General features: G+C 36.3%; 1 protein-coding gene across 1 annotated transcript in view; it reads right to left on the bottom strand.

Annotated features, from left to right (window-relative positions):
• Positions 1–2160: 2160 nt before the first annotated feature.
• TNFRSF19 (tumor necrosis factor receptor superfamily, member 19) overlaps positions 2161–21331 on the bottom strand; it is a 40617-nt gene continuing 21446 nt past the window's right edge. The window contains 4 exon segments of the mRNA XM_009083478.1: positions 2161–2551; positions 4413–4515; positions 5244–5369; positions 6618–6782. Of these exon segments, the coding sequence (XP_009081726.1) occupies positions 2161–2551; positions 4413–4515; positions 5244–5369; positions 6618–6782 (785 nt within the window).

Below are 21331 nucleotides of genomic sequence, written 5' to 3'. Positions count from 1 at the left end.
ATACACCCCAACAAGTATGGTGAAATAGAAGTTAATTTTTATAGTCATATTTTGAAATTCTGTGGTTCCTTTCATCTAGAAAAACTCTTAAATAATATTAATCACACATCTCTGAAGCTGATACATGGTTTGGTGGGAAAACACCCACAAACTTTTGATTTTTAGATCTTGTTATGAAAATACATTCCCTTGAAACATCAAGAGAGCTGGGAACCAGCAGCACTGAGATCTGCCATCGCAGCCATGTCACTGTCCCTTCCTACACACACCAACAACATACAACTGTCACCTAGTGATATTTGGCATATACCAAAATAAAACTATGATAATTGTTATCTGACACATGAGCAGTTAGTGCTGAACATTGTTACAGGCAGAACTATATACTAATATGTTGAGAAAAACTATGTGCTGCCTAGATAAGGTTGATATTTCAGTAGCAGTGGCAGATTTTTCAGGGTGACCTACAAGTTCCATTGAAGTCAATGGCAAAACAATTCTTGACTTTGAGCAGTCTGTTCACCTCCCTTTCCTCTTCTTGACAATGTCACCTCAACAATTAAGGCTTAATTTGCAAAGAAAGAATGATTGTACTTACATGTTTTCTGAACATCCTCATTTTTTGGCTAAATATTAGTTACTTTCTACTTGGTGTGTAATGATAATACCAAAGTGGCATGCAGACCAAACGGAAGAGGATCAAAGGAAAGCAGAGTTATTTCTGCAGATGGCCCAAAATTTTCACAATTACAGATAGCATAATTTTCTTCATTAAGTTTGGTGGATTATTAATATTAGTGGCAACTGCTTGTGCTCCTGCCTCTGTATACATGCACAGGAGACTCCTCCAGTTTTCCAGTCACAGCCTGCACAGCTCTTGAGTAACAGCACCAATTGTTATCAGTGCACACTGCCATTATTTGGGATCCTTTCACAGATTAGTTACTTGATGCTCCAAGTTACTTGTAGCAGTAAAAAACTCCATTGTAAAAACATGAAACGCAGCTAATATTCAAGAAGATATAATGATGAAGCAGCACAGTGGAGTGACCTTTTGTGATGGTTCCACTGTATGTGGTCACCTCTTCCCATTTTGACCTCAGACCTACATTTTCTCTGTGCTTTTGTAGATAAAATTATATTTTATGGACAAACTTATGTTTTATCTGATGACATGGGGAATATGAATGGCATTGAAAAACATTTGAGATCCTCTCTTCTGTTTCTACTACTGCTGCAGTAACTTCCCAGAGAAGGCTTTGTAAATACTTTTGGATGAACACTTGCAAGTCTATTATGCTTTGTTTACAATAACCAAAGACAATTCCTCAGTTCTCCCTCATAAAGATTAACCTCACATAATAGTTTGACCATAAGGCTGTTAAACTGATATTTTCCCTGTGAAATCTACCCAAAAAAATCCCCTGATAAAAGCTGACTGGTGTGTAGACTTAACCACTGTATTCTGGTTCATCTTATTTCAACACTACAGTTTGCATAATTGCACCTTTCAAATTCAGTCAATGATTTGACAAGAAGTTGATAAGAGGACTGGAGCATCTCCCCTATGAAGACAGGCTGAGGAAGTTGGGGCTGATCAGCCTGGAGAAGAGAAGACTGCGTGGAGACCTCATAGCAGCTTATCAATATCTGAAGGGGCTACAGGGGAGCCAGAGAGGGTCTCTTCGTTAGGAACTGCAGTGATACGACAAGGTGTAATGGGTCCAAACTGAAGGAGGGGAAGTTTAGGTTAGATATTATAAAAAAAAATTTCCCTGTGAGGATGGTGAGACATTGGCACAGGTTGCCCAGGGAAGTAAGTAGTGGATGCCCCAACCCTGGCAGTGTTCAAAGCCAGGTTGGATGAGGCCTTGCGGGGCAACCCTGGGATGGGGGGGAGGTGTCCCTGCCTATGGCAGCAGGGGTTGGGACTAGATGATCTGTATGGTCCATTCCAAGCCCTAAAATTCTATGATTCTGTGACTTCAAAATGTGAAACTGCTGCTTCTCTTGCACAGGTTGAACTTACTTCAGCAATTGAGAGGTGTAACCTATGGAGAAACATAACCCTGCAACGTTTTACAATTCTATTTTTATCTAGCTCTACAAGCCCAGAGCACTCATTCTCACTCCTTTGTAGTTATGTTTTTTACCTCTTTATCAGTCTGTAGAGTCATTTGTTGTTCCATTACGCTCTGTCTCTGGCTGGGTTTCAGCAGTCGCCAAGTTCTGAAGTGATGAAACTTCTATGCATGTTCTATGTTTGGAGATTTCAAAGGACTTTGTAGTGTTTCCATCAAGAGACTTAGCTGAAATAAGTACTTCGCTTAGTTCCTGGTTATTATCCAACTCAACAATGGCTGGTTTTTCAGTCTCAGGGCTGCAGGATTTTGCAGATCCTGCAGCCGGTTCTGAATATGATTCACAGATAGAAATGCTGTCACAACAAGCTGAGTTTTGCATAAGAGGCCAAGCATCTGGAATGTCTCCACAGGTAGAGTGTGAAAGAGAACCAAGGAAAGCAGGAATCATTTCTCCGACTGAATCAGCTCTGCAAAAGGAGAAAAGACACACGGTTTCCAAAGCATCCCAGAAAATATTACCAGCAATTACTGTCATTAGTAATTATAGGCATTTCAAGAAGGTTTAACAGGGCTATATTAATACTCTAGAGACATCCTGTACAAATAAATTCTTTTGGAAAGGAATACAGTTAGTTCCTCATCTGGAAATGACCAAGCTCTGGAGAACACTCCTAAAGGTAAACACAATGCCTAGAGCCCCTCAGACAGTGAGTGCAGGGTTCCAGAAAACATGAACCACAGTTGGGGTTGTTTACAGTCAGAAACTGACAAAAAATACTATCTTAGTGTTCAGATACAAACACTGTTGCAAAGATGAAGGGATTTATTTTTTTCTTAATGCATCTGGCAGGAAGGTGTTCTGATTATAACAGGCTTAAAATTTTTCAGTTTGTTCTGTTTAGCCTTCAAAATGTGAAAGGTTTTTCTCCTATTCTCTTTCATGTGGAAAGGACATAATATTAAAGAAGGGAAAGCCTTATTTTTATTTCATGGAAAGTGGAAGTAGAAACTCAGTATTTTCTACTTCAAGCACATTTAAAGAGCAAGATACTACTCACATGTGCCAAACTCTGTTGAAAGTCCAGTAATGCTTTTTACTAATATACCAAAATGAGTATTACCAAACCAAAAAAGTTATACCAATATGGCTTAATTCCAAAAACCACCTACAGATTTATAAAAATGTAGAGGCTATATGAAGTCTGATACGCTTTAATAACCTGTGTGATTAAACTCATCCCACACTGACGCTGCCTGTAGCAGATTTTAAGCACCGTTACTCATTTCCAGAACATGATGCTTTAACAGCTTTGATATACACACAAAGCATTTTCAGAGATGGGGCCAAAAGTCAGGACACTGCACCACAATTGAAGGAAATACATTATTCTGGCAAAGGAAATTGGCACAAACTCCATTTCTACTGGAAGGAACCACAGGATCTTTGATGTCCACATAGCATGGATATTACATTTATTTTTAAAGCCTTAACCAAAATATCCCTCAAAAAGTACACAACTCTCAATTTGTCAGCCTTGGTGGTATACAAGGATGACTCAAGCTTGTTGGTATTTAAACAAGTTGTTATAGAAAATTTAGCTATTTTGTATCTTGTACTTAGGTCACTAAGTCACCTTGCGTAAACAATACTTATGAAGAAGCTGCCTCTACATTTTTAGTTACATGTGGCCAAAAGAACAAAACAGCTGGAGACCAATTTAAACCTTATAAGGAAAATTATTCTAGCTAAAAGAAATAAATACATCCTGTGTTAAAATCTGTAACCAGGAAACTCTGAAGGACACCATAAATTTTATATATTTAGCTCATGGTACTGCTGTAGGTATAACTGCTCTACTACTGTATTTATGTTCAGCTGATCAAGAGAAAATAAAGGTTACAATCTGATACAAATTCAGAAATACTAGATATTTCAAATCTCACAGTCCTAAAGAGTTCCTAGAAAAAAGAGAAGATCTTCATGACACTTCTAAACTGTACCTCAATCCCCACAAATTCATGGGTTTATGCAGCAACTTGCTGACCAGTAGCAGAAGAGGTGGGCACCAAAGCCCCTAAATGCCACAGACTCTCTGCTTGTGAGAGAAGTCATTTCTTCAGAGAAGCCCATGTATCATGTCAGCATTTATTAATACTTCAAATCAGTTTTTTCACCATAAACCTGTCTGGCACAACATGGGATGATATGGCTACAGTTCATCAAAATCCCTCATTCCACCTCAAACAGCTTTTGCATCTGTACAAATATTAATTTGAATGCATAAAACAATATTTAATGTTTAATGGACATTTATAAAACACAGTTACCTTTCATTAAGTGTGGTCTGTGAGTGGAAAGCACAACTGTGCCTGCTGTGTTCCACGCTACAGGTTTCATCACAGCACAGTGAGGGAATCAAGTGAACTGGTCCTAAGGAATGAAAATTAATACTGTTAAAAGTGTTAAAGCTCTGTATCAACTTAGTCTCTGTTCTCTTTCAAACTTGAGCATTAATTTGCCAGTTACATTATCATATATGGACTGAGGAAGGATTTATTATTGCAAAAAGCAGGTTCTTTATTCCTTTCAAATTACTTACAAAAGCCAAGCCCTTCCTTCAGGAGTAATATAAATGCCAGTAATGAATATCTAAATTTTAAATTAATTTGATTTTCAATTGAATACTCATGAGAGGAAGCATTCTGAGTAAACCTGTTAGGATGACCTTTAAGACTGTGCTTGTTAAATGATGCATTTCTTAACATCATAACTGAGCCTGCTCTGATATGACTGCACAGAACATCACTTATTTGAATTGTTCAGGTTCTAAATGTCCTTTAGCATTCCTATCACACTCTTAGATACTGTCTGGTAAATCCTTCACACTAATTTAAGTCTCAAGGCCAGATGCAGTGTTATTTTTATCAGCAAGGAATGAGATAGACATTTCAAGATTATTTTTTTTTCAAGTGAAGAGTCACTGGAATGAGAACAAGAAAAACATCATAGCCAAACAGCTACTTAGAACTCCTATCTTCTTATTGAGAAATTATCCTAGGACAGAGGGTAGTTTGACCATGTTAGCTCTGCAGTCAAAGTTAAATGTCACGACTCAAGTGTTAGATAATTAAAGTCACCTTTTAGTAGACCTAACATACCACATGTCTGTGATGTGCTTCTCTGGCACTGGCAACATGTTCTGTGGTCATATTCATTTAGACGTGGTCTATCAAAACATGATAATTCAGAGCCATTGTAGTGAATGTCTTGTGATCTCAGAGACCCTTTGAACAAAGTGAATAAACATCTGTATTAGTAAATGTTACCCTTTTTCCTGCTCAGATACCTTCATCGAATGCCTAAATGCCATGCTATAAAGTATTTCCATACACTTTCCAAATGAATGATCCACAAGGATCATGTGGCTTCACACATCGCAAACCACAGATTTTGCAACAAACCTGGAACAGCTGGTTCAACTACAGCCTCTCCTAGGAAGACATCTGCCCTTATTCTGATGATTTGGGAGTACATCTTGTTCACTGTTATATTTTTCAGTGTTTAATGATGCTCAGTGATTCCCATCTGAAATTTTCCACATTCAGCTTTCAGCCACTGGGATTTTATTTATGTTATCTTAAGGAGCTTTATATTAACAGCAGACTTCCTTTAGCCTCCATAATTGTAGGCCAAGGCAAACAAGTTACTAAACTTCACTAACTGAAGTTTGAATTCACTATGTCTAAATTTCTCAACACTTACACTGTAAAGCATCTTCTAGAGTAAGAACAATTCTTACAATGCCTCTGTCAGTCTTTTTATCTTTGCTTGTGCTGTGAGCAGCGATAACACCAATTCTTTCCAGATATTATTCTTGTTTGGCATCTAGGGTTCATTAGATGCTATAAACATATTTTAGTAAAAGTTTTTTAAAATCATAAATGGGAACTAGAGTGCTTTTGATTTTTCTCTTTCTTAATTTAAATGAAGAGGCAGAAAAATATTTATTATAAACAAATTACATTAATGAGCTGTTTTGGATTTATTTTTTTTTAAACCCACAAATCTAACAGGCTTAGGCATTTAATTAATCTTGAATATGCCCATAAAACCAAACCTGTTGATTACAAGTCTCTCACCTACACTGGCCACGCTCATTATCTTGACCTAATCTGTGTTTCACAACAGCATTTGATGCACAGATTCTCCCAGCTGGTATTGATGCTGCAGCTCTATAATGACAGCCCAGCTTGGATCCTGAATGGTCCAAGTATGTCTGCACAGCACCTAGCAGAGTATGGCACAGAGTCAGTGCCATTGGACTGTTTCTGGGCATCTACATAGCAGAAGCTGAAACAACCACACTCAGCTGGCAAACTTGGATGGAGTCATGGGCTTCTGCTAGCTTGATCATCTCAATGCTAAACTTGTTTGAATGATGCAGACATTTCATTTATTTACCTACACAGAGATCTGCCAAACTAACACCAGTATATAATATTACAAAGAAACAGTAATAATTGGAAACTCACAGCTTGGTTTCTTCTCCATAAACTGCCTCTTACAATAGATAACGCAAAGAATGAGAAGAGCTAAGAGCACTGTGGCAAGTGCACTGCAAATAACAGCTGCCAGAGCAGTGTCTCGAGGACTGGAAGCAGTTGAAGGGATCTTCACAAGATTTACCTTGGTGGTACCTGAAATACAATTAAGCAATAATTAAGGTGAGTTGCAAACATTTCAGGAATAGAGTCATGTTAGCAGCAACCACATCATGAAAAAAAAATCTCTAAAAAACATACTACAAAATGAGTGATAACCAGTGGAGATGCACAGAAACACATTCAGACTGTCCATGAGAATGGGATCAGATCCTCACTATGAAAACAAAGACATTTGAATGTTTAATGCCCCATTTTTTTAATATAGAGAACATTTCCTAGAGTATATTTGAGAAAGTGATCCACTAGAGGGAGTCACAAATACATGAACTTCCTTTAATAAGGAAACTTTCTGGGAACTGAGACATCCAAATGGTGTCAAAGGTATCATTCTGCTTGGTTGCATATGTCATGACACCATGGTCATTCTAGGATCCAACCTAGGATTTATACTCTGCTAACCTATTTTTCTTCAGTGGTATTTTTTAATACTAGGTAATATCACTAGTAAATTTTGATAGATTGAGTTTACAGCCATATCAGTAAAGACTTAAGCAATGTCTAGCTTTGACAAACATTGTTACTTTCTAGTGGAAACTGAAAAATAGTTTCAGTAGTTGTAGTTAAAGTATTGATCCTTTTAAAATATCTTAAATTAGGAATAGTATTTTAAAACTGAATCATTTTCAAACAACTTGTAAATTTTGATAGCCCATCTATTTCAATCTGCTTTGAAGTTCACATAAATCCAATAAAATGAGAAAAAGCAATAAAATATTAAGCACATCTCTAACAGCAAATTTTTAAGAAACCACAAACAATATTTTACTAACTTCCAAAAATAAGTTAAATGTGCCTATTTACCACAGAAGGTATTTAGTTAAACCCCAATGACTAACATAAAGTCCTAAGTCTAAACTTTGAGATAAATGTCTGCCAGAGTATATTAACAACTCTAATCAAATTGTACATACATGCAATTGTTAGGTATCTTAAATGCACTTTAATAACAAGAGGAAAGAACTTACTAGCTTAGTTAGTGCAGTCAGTGGAATTGTATTCTTCAGGAGTAATTTTCTGAAATAATTATGGTATTTCCCATAGACATATCAAATGTGGGCACCAAAGCGTTTGCAGTAGCATATTGCTTTGTTATAACGTCTAGACTGACAGAAGCTAGGCATTTTGGAAATCAGCTTAATTCCAACTAATTATAAGACTTTAGACCACTTAATGCCAAAGAAAACATTAACTTGAATGAAACGAAGCAACCGAAAAATTGAAAAATTCCCCTGGCAAACATATTAAACAAAAGCAGTTACTGTGGCTTATGGTATCATGCAGTTGTTGGTAAGTGGGGCAAAACAAAAAAAGTGGAGAGGTCAGATCACAGCCATTATACAGGAGAAACAATGTTTAGTTGTTAATTTTCTGATTTCAATGTGAAGAGAAACAAGTGCAACTGAATTTACATCTGCTTGAGTATTTCTGTTGACCTTTGATTTGTACTATTATGTTCCACTCTCACATCAAAAGTGTGAAGAGCAAATTTATAGCAGGTCTTTTTTACTTTCTTTGAACATGCCAAATTGGACTGAGTGAAGCAACTGATGAAACTACAACAGAGGGCCACAAAAATGATGGAGGAACTGGAAACCCTCTCTCTTATCATCCAAGTCTGAGAGCACGGTGATGGCTTGGGCTGGAGAAGAGAAGGCTCAGGGGAACCTCACGTGTTTGTATAAACCCTTGCAGGGAGGACAGAGCCAGGCACTTTTCAGTGGATCAGAGGCAATGGGCACAAACTGAAACACAAGAGGCGCCTCTTAACATCAGAGCACACTTCCGTACCGGTGAGGTTGACTGATCATTGGCACAGGTACTTTTCCCGTTACATAATTACTACCTATCCTTCTTGTTATGTGCTTCTATAATTCCTATTACTCACTGAGCTAAGTTCTTCGACCTCTTTTCCAGGTCTTCACTGTTATTTTGAAGAAAAAGCAACCAGTGTCATAATCCTTTTGTCACAACTTGAATACTCTTGGCAGGAGCACCTCAGTCTTCCACAGAGAAAACTTTTCACTCAGTTTATAGGATTCTTGCAGCTGTAGTTTGAAGTTTATAGTTTTAACAGACTGCAGATATTTCTGCATGGTATGCAAAGTTCCAGGATATAATTCTGAGAGAAGCAGTAAATCTATATGAAAACCTGTCTATACAGCAACATGTGCTGACTTTGGTGTGAAGATCAAGGACTGTGCTTTGATATCAGGTTTTCAATTTTAGTCAACTGACTGATCTAGTCTTTAGAAGGTTAAAGACAGCCTGGACAAGTATTTAAAAGCAAGACAATAAAAAACCTGATTGGAACATCTTTAAATATTTTTCATATCAATATACCTATTTGTATCAGTGTACCTAAGAACAGTAAACAGTTCTTAGTAATTAGCCCTTCATAATTTGCAGAAAAAAGGATTGCCAATTTTACAGCAAAACCAGAACAAGTGCAGCGGAGGTGAAGCTGATATATTTTTGTCTGTCTTCATTTGCTCACAAAACAAATCAATTTTCAAGCATACTTACACATTCTGGGAAAATATAAATTACATATTTCTTTAATGTCCATCAGCATTATCCAAACTGGAAAAACAGCAATTTTATTTTAAATAGGGATGTCAACATTTTAAATTTAAATTTATCTAGCCATCTAGTTGTTTTATTTGGTTGATTTTTTTTTTTCACTTGAGAAAGCAATTTTCTCTTCCTGAGAATGCCTACCACTCATCTTCACCTTCAAAGAACTTTTTGGAATAGCTCCTGTGAGCAGTCCATTGTAGTCTAGCTCTAATTATAATGATAGTGATCTTCCCTGCAGAGACCAGCATTTCAGAGGTGGATTGCTATTGTAGAAGTGGCCCGTTGGGCATTGCTGAACTCTGCTTTCAGTGTTACTGGATGGATATGCATTTTAATAAACTCTTTCTTTTCACAGACTTAATGGTCCCATTTCAGTAAAGCAAGGAGCTGCATTTTAAACTCATTCTTACATCTATTAAATGATTACAAGATTAAATTCAAATACACAATTAAACACTTTGTGAATTTGATGTAATACATTCAGAAAGGACAGAGGAGGTGCACACTGTTCCATGATTCTGGAAAGCATGTGCTTATTATGCAGCACAAAAATAAAACAGAAACACATTCTATTTAAGAAATATATTTCCTTTTCTAAGTCTTAATTCCAATGCATTCTGGAAACATGCTAGTGCTGAAGAATTAACCAAAATACCAAGCTGTCTCCTGCATAATTTTGAGCAATAAGCCTGAATACACATTCTTCCTTAATAACCAATATTACACTGCAATGGCCGTATAAGTGAAGGTATAGTTCTTAAAAACAAGTAAAGTTTCTGTTAGTCCAAGATGGTTAAACAGCAGTAACTCAGTCCATACAGAACATACGAATTCCAGCTGTATCGCTAGAACTTCTGCCAATAAACAGAATAGTTGAATTTTCAGCCTGTTATACCACACAACAAGAGAAAGGACAAAATGTAAAAAGGTTTTCCTTATCACTTATTTCATGTTTATTTTCTGATATTATTGATTTTTTTCCAGAACCATCATTAGCTACAGCCACTACTGGAATAAGCATGCCTAAAAGAAAGTTTTTGTGGTAGCTCAGCCCTGTGAAAACAGAACTTGCAACACTGTATGTTTCTTCCATGGACACAAGAAATAGGAACATAATAATTACTAAAGTTGAGGAGGATAAAATGTGGACTGTTATGTTAGTGTTTCATTCTTAACATGTCAATGCTAACTCAAAGAGAGCTTACTCAAAAAACAAAGCTAACTGACACTTCACTTAAGAAAGCAATAATATGGTAACATTGGACAGAGTGACATATGTTACAAACAGGATTGAAAATAAGATACAAAAGTTAAAATGTTAATTCCTAGAAAATGCTATTCCTGGTCGAGAGGGGAAAGAAGTTATTTGCCAATTATAAAAATTGTTTGCCCATTACCTTTACACTGTGTTGCCAAACTTGGTGGTATCAACCTTAATTTGACAAGAATTAAGGGCTCAGACATCCCCTCAAGTTAGGATAATTTAACAAGTTAGTGCCTGTCAGCTGAGCTGCAGTGGCTATCTATGTGTGCTCTTGATCCATGGGAAACACAAGGCAATGTGACTTACTTTGAAATCCCTTAATTTAAAAAAAATAAATTAAAAGTTCATTTAAAAGTAAGAAGTATGTCTACCTAGTCCCAAATAAGCAAAAGGATGCATAGACAATTCAGATACTACTTGTATAAGATATGTATATATAAAACACATGTGTAATATATATACTGCTGAGCATTAACACCAATGGAAAATAAGTTACCCTGAATGTATTTTTGAGTCTTTACAAAGCAGCAGATTGCTGCACTTCTCCTGATCTTTCAAGTAGGAGATAAGAAATTTTATTAAACATTACTGTTGGAGACTGTGGTAAACAGTGGGGACATAGTCTCCCAACATCTGCAAAAGGACAGACATTTGTGTGTGTGGCCTACACCCAAAAGTTCAGCATGTCAAACCACATTTTTCAAATGTGCTCCAAGTGCTGACTTTAAAGCCTTTAGTCTCTAAGTCAATGCCTTAGAACAGAGTTTTTTTGTTTTATTTTATTGGTTTTGTTATTTTTTCAATAAATATACCAAAAAGCCTTAGGGGAGAAAACGACTATTCAAGTATTTATCCATTGTTTGGAAATACTGAGAAATATGCTTATAAATTAAAATCTTTGAAACTGGATTTATTCATTTCCAAGACCATTTCACTTGCAATGTGTATTTTCACAAACTCCAGCTGCTGAAAGCCTTTTATGTTTAAAATGGTAGAACAATTACACTATGTGAATGTAAAATCTATACAAACTCCACAGTCCTAGACACACACCACTATGTCTGTAAGGCATAGTCAACCTCTTCAACATGTTTTTCTTCCAGCAAGTAAGAGATGTGAAATCTTGGTATGACCATGGTCATCTAAACTGAACTGACACAAAACTAACACTGTCTCATACACAAAGCTTTCACCTTTGAGAACTGTCTAGCCATTTGAAAATACTGCTACATAAGAATCCATCCCACCCAGGCTATGAAAGTTGCTTTATCTGTTCAACTGAAAATGAAAGCAGAAACTAGCTGGCTTGTATTCTGTATATGCAGTCCCATTTAATCTTTAGGACTACCCAGTCACAGAATAAAAACAATCTTGTGCAGTATTTGAGTCAACTGGGTTTATGACAGTTACTGCTTGTATCCACACCCAATCACTTTCAGTTCCAAGACACTTCTACAAGCATGACTTTACCCACATATGCAGCTGAAGAGTTTGCATTGCTTAAAAGCAAGTGGGCAACTACAGCCATTACCCATCTGAGAGAGGAGAGGGAGACTATACACTGTATATTCACTAGCTAAATGACAGTAGCTCTCATGTAAATACAAGAATAAGCACGTCTGAAGGTTATCTCTTTAGTCAACAAGGAGTAACCCACTTTCATTAATCAAAAGTGTAACTGAACACTGTGAAGCCCATTCATATGGGTTACTGATCTGTTCCAAAAGGTTCAAACAAGATCTTATAGTTTCTATGTGTCAAGCTGCATGGATTGGTATTCAGTATGGATTGAAAGGTGATGGTGTGGAAAGCTCTAGCCTGTAACCATGACTGAGGGTTGGTAGGACAGCTATGCCCTGCCCTGGGCAGGGAACACACGTGCTTTTCCAGCTACACACTGCTGGAATACTATGGATTTCAACTGCAATTGCCACGTACATCTACAATCACTAAAATGAATACAGTACTCTGTCTCTCTATATATATATTTGTGTAAAATCCAGTAAAGCAAGAAGTGAAATGTAAGTCAGTCATATAAGTTTTTGTCTCTCCATAATTCAACAAGAAGTTATGTTTAACACTTCACCTTCTTCCCCAAGTATTTCCCTTTGTCCTGGTTCTGCTGAGGTAGCACCCATGGAGTAGAACAACAGCTTGCATTACAACTGCAAGCCTGGATGCTAAATCTGTTGACACAAACATCAATAAACATCACTAATAGTCCATGCAGTACATTTTCAAGAGCTATGGCTTTTTTTCATGCTTTAAAAATACTTTGTAAAGATAACAGTACTCAGATACTTCTGTTTGCAAGCTGGATAGCTATTCTGTCATCAGAATAGGAGCATGATAATTTTTGTTCACAAAGTTTCTACAGCTTTAGACAATAGGGACTGTATATGCAAATAAAAAAGAAAACCATACAAATAAATGATATGTTACAAAAATCTACTATATTTGAGTATCAAATTAAGTGTACTTTGCTCAAATAGCAAGTTTTTCAATTGGTCAAATAACTTATCAAGTCCAGAGAGCTAGATGTTCCAGCAGCTACAAAAAAACCCACAAACAAACAAACAAAACAAAACAAAAAAATCAATTAAGTGGTAGTATCTTCCCTTGCTGCTTCCTGACTAAAACTAAATTATGAAATAACTGTGTAAGAAAAGTGAAAACCTGATGGTTAGAGACCTCTCCACTCTTCAAAACTCTCCATAATGTACTAATGTTTTCTGCTGCTGAATATGAAAAACATAAATGCTAAGGAAATTCGTCCAAGTATTAGAAATCCCATGCAGAAAGAGACTACTTCTAAGATCAACTAATAAAAAAGTCAGTACACAGAGAGATCTGGAAATGCACGTGTGCATGCACCTGTGTTTGACACTAGACAATTTGTTACATTAAATTTTAAACAGATTATTTCTGAATTGAGAGAATATATGAGAAATAAAATACAAAAGACCCACAACTTTCATGTAAGTTTTAGAATAATTTAAATATCAATGCACATACAGTATTGATGCCACTGTATTTTGGTATCCATTTCGAGGAGTGACAAAGGGACAGGTCTTAAGTATGTAAAAGCTCAGCTTTAAAATCTGTAACTTTAAAATCAAAATCTATCTGGGAAACTAGAGGCCTATATTAGGCCTATACAGTGTGAAGAAAAAGTTAAATGTAGAGTATAATTTGAAATATGTCTCATGAGTAACACAGTACCTTAAGTCACCATGCTCAGCCTATAAATGTAGAAACCTGGAGAAATGTACTAAACTTTACTCCTCACACAAATTACTTAGAGGCAGAGAGGAGCTTCCATCTTCTCTTGAAACTCTCCTGAGAACAAAAATCTATAATCCTATTTTAAAATGAAATTAAGGGCAGAGAGATCACAACATGTCTTATAATGCCTTTCAGATGCAGCTCTTGAAAGAGGAGGTAAGAGGGTTTTCTGTCTTCTGGGAAACCTTAAGAGCCCTTTGCCAAAAGTATGAGATGGACGTTCAGTTGGCTCCTTTACCACCTTTCACAGAGGTTGTTTTACTCAGTAGGTATAAGTTGAGCTTGGTAAAAGCTTGTTTCTCCTCTCCAGTTGAATTTGCCCAGTTGTAAAGCTTTGGCAGAATTAGTAAGGGCCCCAAGAGTATGTTTATGTAATTAAGACTGTTTCATAATACTCACACATCACTGGGCTGAATTATCATTCTGAATTAAGGTGCATGTTTAGAGTTGCATAACCAACCCTACTAGTATTTCTGAAGATTTTGATGTTCAACTTTGCAACCTCAGCATCTTTTAAAAACACTTTTTTTTTGGCAAGTAATCTGAAATACATGGGATTAAATAGAAATTTTCATAATTTTATAACATATCACCTTAACACTTTTAGAAACTGTCCATGTATTCCCATCTTATTGTACTATTGCAAATATCACAAATGTCATGATCAACTGCAAAGAAAGTTACCTACTGTGCAACAGTAAGCATGCACATGCAAACTGTATTATAAATAAAAAAGTTGTAGCTTTGACATCAGAAATACGAATAGTTTATAAAAAGCAGTTACTAATTCACCACTTGAAGCTTTGGGGATAAAGTCAAGTTATACATAACAAAAGGACACTGCATACAAGATCTTTGCCTTGTTATATTACTTCATCTGAAACATAACATCTCACCTCTAACAGAATCAACAGGAATTAGTCACACAGTACAGAAGATACTCTGAAATGTTATTTTTGAAAGTCAAGCTCTGTTAGTGAGATTCATCTGACTAAAGCAAGTATCTGCAACTGAGGCAGTCATCTGAATTTGCTTGCAATGGGGTGGGGGGGATAGAGTAGGGCAAAGACTTTTTTAGGGTTTAATTCATCTGATTGGTTTTAAACACCTTCCTTGATCACTCCTCTCCACTGAATATAGTGTGAACCTAAGATCAACAGCTCAGAGATGTACCCATTTATACCCACAGTCAAGAAGGAGGCATCCTACTCTGCTTTTGTCAAAAAAGGACAAAGGGTTTTGGGTGCCTTTGACTTTCTCTGTTTCAGTTCATTAACAGATGCTAAACATTTTACATCACTTTTATTGCAAAGGATAAAAGTCAATGACAACTGCAAAATTTGTAACAACTGCTTTACAGCAGCAGAATCACAGAACAGCCCAGCAGTAATTAGTACCTCACGTTCCGCATGGAATATAAAATAGCGTGTAGCAAATAAGGCCAGACATAGAATTATAGGTTTTGCCTATCCTGTGCTTTAAATGAACAAAGGCCCAGTGGGAAATAACATGCAACAACGTAAATAAAACCTGTATCAGAGTAACTATATATGGAGGAATCTCATTATGGTTGCAGGCCCCAATTCTGAAACACACTAATTTTGGCAAGTTTTCTTAGAACATGGACTTTGGTTTGTGAGAGGCATTTCAGCAAAAAATAAGAAAAGTATTTTTACTGATTTTTTTATTTGTGTTTTTATTTATTTAGCAGGAGTGGAAAAAAAACCCTACACTGTAAAAAGTCATTTTCCTCCTCAAAATTAATTTTAAAAATAAAGGTTCAGGGTTTTCTGTCTGGTTTGTTTGAAGGAAGGTCAGGCTTTAGGAAGTCAGACACAATCATTCAATTAACTCTAAACTGCAGAAGTTGGAAGGTCTAAAGACAAAGTCAGAGCTATTCACCTTAGGATCTCTTTCTAAAACAAAGCCAGAAACAGAAATCTCCAGAAATTACTTGAAAGACTTCATGTTCATTATTGAAGCTAACCTTATCTGGCTTGTCTGAACTCTTGAGGTACCTAATTCTCACCACTGATTGGGAGTTTGGTCTGACAACTTCAGTGTTAAGCACTAACATTTAGTGGGTAGTGGGTAGGGTTATGGTTACAGTTCGGTTTAGTGGTTAGGGTAGAGTTAGGATTTGGGGGTAGTGGGCAGGGCCTAGTGGGTGGCAGGTAGGGTTAGGGGTAGTGGGTAGGGTTAGGGTTGGGTTGGGGTTATGGTTAGGGTTGGGATAAGGTAAGTTTAAGGGTTAGGGTTAGCTTTAGGGTTAGTGGGTAGTGGATAGGGTTAGCATTAGAGGGTAGTGGGTAGAGTTAGGGTTATTGGGTAGTGGGTACTGGGTAGGTTTAGGGTAAGAGTTAAGGCTGCTTCCAGCTCATGAGGTGTTGGTTTATAATGAGTCATTACTGCTAAGGTTCTTGGTGCACAATTCCTGGTTTATAATGAATCATTACTGCTAAGGTCCTTGGTGCACAACTCTTGTTTTAAGGCTATTGCATTTTATCCTGTTTCCAATATATTCCAGTCAGTCCTCCATGTAATTCCAGTCCTCTGGTGTGGTATTTCAGTGTTCCTTTCCTTGACAATGATTTTCTTAATAGAGACTTGGCAATATGGAAAGTTTCAGACTAGATGGATTCCCCATTTTCTACTCTATTTTTTTAGAAACAATATAAATGAAACAGTCTAAGCATTTTATAGCCAAGCAGTGTAGAATCATAGAATCCTTAAGGCTGGAAAACACCTCTAAGAACATTGAGTCAAACACTGTCTACCAGCACAAAGTCAAATAAAAAACCCAGCACACTACTGTGCATTTTTTAGCAGCATTTTATATTCACATGTCAGTCACATCTTGGACTCTCTGTACACAAAGTCATATTAGTCAGCATGTATCTGTACCATAGGTACCAAAGCCCAGTGTTTTTGAAGTGCTGCTACTGCAACAATTCCCAGAGTTAGCTGGGTGATGATGAGAGAGAAATTTAAACCAGTATTTTCGCCTGAACATAGGTTAAAAGCATGTTATACAATTAACACATTTAAAATCATCTCATGCTTCTGTAATTAGAAAATGCCTAAAAAAATACAGAAATGCTGTAACTACTACTTACTTTTTCCAATTATCCCTAAAAACAATAAAGCAAAAATTTACCGAAAAAAAACCATTTTGCAGCTTTACTGCAATCCCGGAATAAATTTGATCAACCTAATGGCCAAGTTAAATAAGAACCTTGCAAACCCACTGTGTACAACAAACAGAGAATTGCTTATAGCCACTGCAAGCCTGAGCTGAAGGGCTACCCACATTAGTAAGTACACATAAGGAAAAAACCATAGGAAATAGTACTTATTCACTACAGGTCACAGATTAGCCCCTTCTCTGTAACTCAGGAATTTCAAGTTCACTTTAATCTAGTGTAATTGAGCTAACCAGCTCTTACATTAAAAAGTAATGATTAAGTTAAATTTCTTGCAGACATTCTGTACCTAAAACAAACATGCAGTATGCCTCTGGCAAAGAAGGATACTAATTATAGGATTGACTCACAAGATGAAAGGTTGCACAAGTTACTACTAGAAACTAAAGAATGGTAAACTGGTTTGAAAAAAAACATCTTGAAATTCTCATACTCTGCAGTTGAGAATTTAATTTTCTAACTGTACTTAGTGTCAAGAAACAAAACTAAATAAGCTTGCGAACTGCTTGTTCGTATTTTAGATGAATGAACTAGGAGTGAATACTGCAATTACTTAATCATTCTATACCGAGGATTTTTTTTAACCTAATAAAGAAGTGAGCTCTACAGTAAATTTTTACTCCACAAAAACATGCAAAATTAAGTATTTTTGGTCACTCTCAACTTTCCTTTGCTACATAAAACATGGTCTTAAAATGAGTATTTAAGGATTCATTGCTTGACTTCACAGGAAAAACTCACTCCCTGATTTAACAGGAATCCTAAAAGAAACACATCTCCAAGGCTCCAGACATCTGTGGGGAAGGATATGCAACTTCAAAAGCAGGTTTGTATTTCAAACTGAAGCATTCACTGGGATTATCAGATAGACTTGCCAGCTGTGAGTTAGGAGAAAGATACAAAATTTGTCTTATATGTCTCTGTGTACTAATTAGATACAACCTACTGCCTTCTGAATGCCAGATGGGCACCACTTAGGTAAGCTCCTAATAAGAGCTGCATGAGCTTGTGATGTGAATTCATGAAATAAATGAAATTTGATTAAAGTTATTTCAAAAATCAAAAGTTGCCATTTCTATTCTCATTTTAAGCTATACATTTTCCATCAATTTTTAGCAAGCAACAAGGAATGTATTGTCAAAGATGTTTACATTGGAATACTGTGTTCTCTCTGAAATACATTAATATCTGCTTTAATGGATTATACATATTAGAGTAATTCTCATGCTGAAACTAGAAATTCAATGCTTTTCACTGCAATTCAGCTTGGTCAAATATCACCTCAACTTCACGCCACCTACTAGTAATGATTTAGCTTTACTGGATTATGATCACACATTTTATATTAACTTTTCAGACATTATGAACAAATAGTCTTGAAAAAAAGATATTTCTATTCCTAATTTATTCTATGACTTCCATCTGTATGATGGAAGCATTTACAGTACATCTGCTCACTGTGGAAATCATTTAATATTTATATTGCTAACAGCTTTCTAACTAGATTTTATATTAGATGATTTTTTGAAGTTTCACACTTCTAGTACTCAAATTTTCTGTTCTTTTGCCCCCAACCATAATAAATGTGCACTTCCAAGAGGTCCAGAAATTATAATTTGTTTTACATTATTTTCCTTTCTGCACATTTTCTGCTATTGATGAATGTGGTAGGAGGTTATGCCACAACCTTCTCAGTAAGTGCACTAGTGTAGCTGCCTCTTCACTACTAGTTCACTTGTTTTTGTAAAACCAGAAAACTCTTTGTCTGAGGCCTCTGTTACTCTATCAGCATGGACAGGAATTAGTTACAGTGGCCAAAAGAATTGAAAAGGGATAATAAATGACAACAGTATTGTATATGCTGTGTGCACTTAGGAAATCAAGCTGAAGAAGACACAGTTCTAATCTAATCATGCATCTTAAGAAGTTTGCAATAACACTTGAATTTACAATTCTGAAATTATTTTTACCAGCCAAAAATGCCAACTGTCACACCTATGGGCCACTGGCAAGATTCAGCAGGCTTCAGATATGTAATAGTTAAACACAGTGGAAGACAAATTTCCTGTTCTCAGAAACCTGGCCTTCAGTGGCTGGGAATAAAAAAGCAGTTTCCCCCCGCTAAGAATGCTGAACTGCCAGGAAGGAAATTTTTTTATGGATCCAGAGGCTAGTATGATGCAGGCATTAAAGAAATGATCCATGTGCTCAACGACAATGACCAAATGCTCTGATAAGTGTTCAATCAACAAACTCAGCTCAGCTCAATGCAGCACAAGTGTAAGACAAGCCCACCAATTCTGGAAGAGAAAACCTTATGGCAGCATCTCACTTGAATTATGTCACAAAGTGAGAGCAGGAAAGAACTAGGCCTTTCCAGTTTGGTATTTCTCATCTGTTGCAACAGCTACAGCACATCTCCATTACTCAGCAACTGAAGTAGTAACCTTTATGAGTCAGAAGACATCAGGGAGACAGTAACTCTGCATCCTTACAAAGCACAAATGCCTTAAATAGCACGTTAAGATAAAAAAAGAGAATTCTACCTCCTTATTTATCACTTACTAGCACCAGCAGTGTTTTGCATAAAATTTATATGGTTGCTCTTGATTCAAAGGAAAGAGTATTATTTTCAGATCCACATGAAAAATGTAACCTTTACTTTTGCTAGGACAAAGTGAGGTTAGAGTACTGCTTACTTACTGAAAGATGGATAATTTTCACTGTTGGTATATCAGTTTGGGCTTCCTTCTTCCATTAAGTACCAACTCAATCAGACATTTCACACACAAAAAAACCCTATTCACTATAGAACTTTCTATGTATATTTTGATCCAGAAGAATGTCATAATCCAGCTCACACCGCCTTAATTATGGAAGTCAGTATGAAATCAATCTAAAAAAACCACATTTTGTAAAAAGAAAAATCACACACTGTGACAACCATATGTAGTAACAGAAAAGGTCTAAGAATTTCCTTAAAAAATGACACACAGAAAAAGGAGGTTCAAAGCACACCCTTCTGCAGAGCCTCCAGAAAGAAACACTACCAAGACATATGCATTAAAATCCAAATTTTGTTTGGCTTTGCACTGCTACTGCAGAGTCTACGTTACTGAACTATACCTTAGTCTTGCATATGCCACTGAAATATTTTTACTTGTATCTCAAGGGTATTTTGTCTTTTTACAATGAAGGAATTTTCATTTCAGAAGTATAAATACAATTATAATCAAGGAAAGAGAAAAAGACAATACTTTTCTGAAAGAAAAGGTACTAAACCCACCCATATCAGTTAATACAGTAGAATGTGTTTTAGCGAACCTTTTATGCAGATTCTTCCCCTGATGGACAGGATTACTCATAATAGTGCATGAAGCAATACATTGAACCTTTTCAGTTCAATAAATTGTATTTTAGATTCTATTCCTGATGCTCCACTTGAATTTACAATTATCAAGTTTCACCCCATTACTCATAAAACAGTTTCTGGAAAACTGCAGCACACCTTCCTTCCTGCTATCACACTTTTTATGGCAAAGGAGAAAAAGAAGACCAGAGGTAAATTTTTGGTTTTTTGCATTTTTCTTCCTTTTTTTTTAATATGCATTGAATTTTGCTCAACTTTGAGAGCCTTTACAGAGTCATATTCAGCATTTCACGTTTCCATTGGATGTTATCAACAGACCTCCTTTAGGATTTGCCGGTCAGTCTCAACGCATCTAATAATACAAAGGTAGCGACAAGCAAAACAGAGGACTGCCCATTATTTGAGATTAGAGAGCAGAATAATTGAAATAGAAAGTCTGACCCAGTCACCTGCACTTCACACAAACACATAAAGCAGGAAGTAGGGAGGAAATGTTGGTTGATTAGTCAGATAATAATCTAATGGAAATTCACTCATTTATAGCTTAAAGCTTTATTTCAAAAATACAACTCAAATTCTTAACTATTTGAACAATTTCTATTCAAGAAAAGAACTGTCTTGCTGGTCTACTTTCACCAGCATATCCAAGCAGCACAGATAGCAGATATGCTTTTCCCCTCATTTTGAAAAGTTATGAGTATTAAATTGGAATTTATTATTTAACCATCACTGTGGTTGCAGTCAGAATGCAAGAATTAGGAACAAAGTAATTATCTCAAGAAGGCATCCTGGAACAATTGAGCTGTATTGCAATTTATTAATC

Source organism: Acanthisitta chloris, unplaced genomic scaffold (genome assembly GCF_000695815.1).
Source record: "Acanthisitta chloris isolate BGI_N310 unplaced genomic scaffold, ASM69581v1 scaffold10151, whole genome shotgun sequence".
NCBI lineage: Eukaryota > Metazoa > Chordata > Aves > Passeriformes > Acanthisittidae > Acanthisitta > Acanthisitta chloris.
The sequence above is the reverse complement of the archived record's forward strand: the minus strand, read 5'-3'. Positions and strand labels throughout refer to the sequence as shown.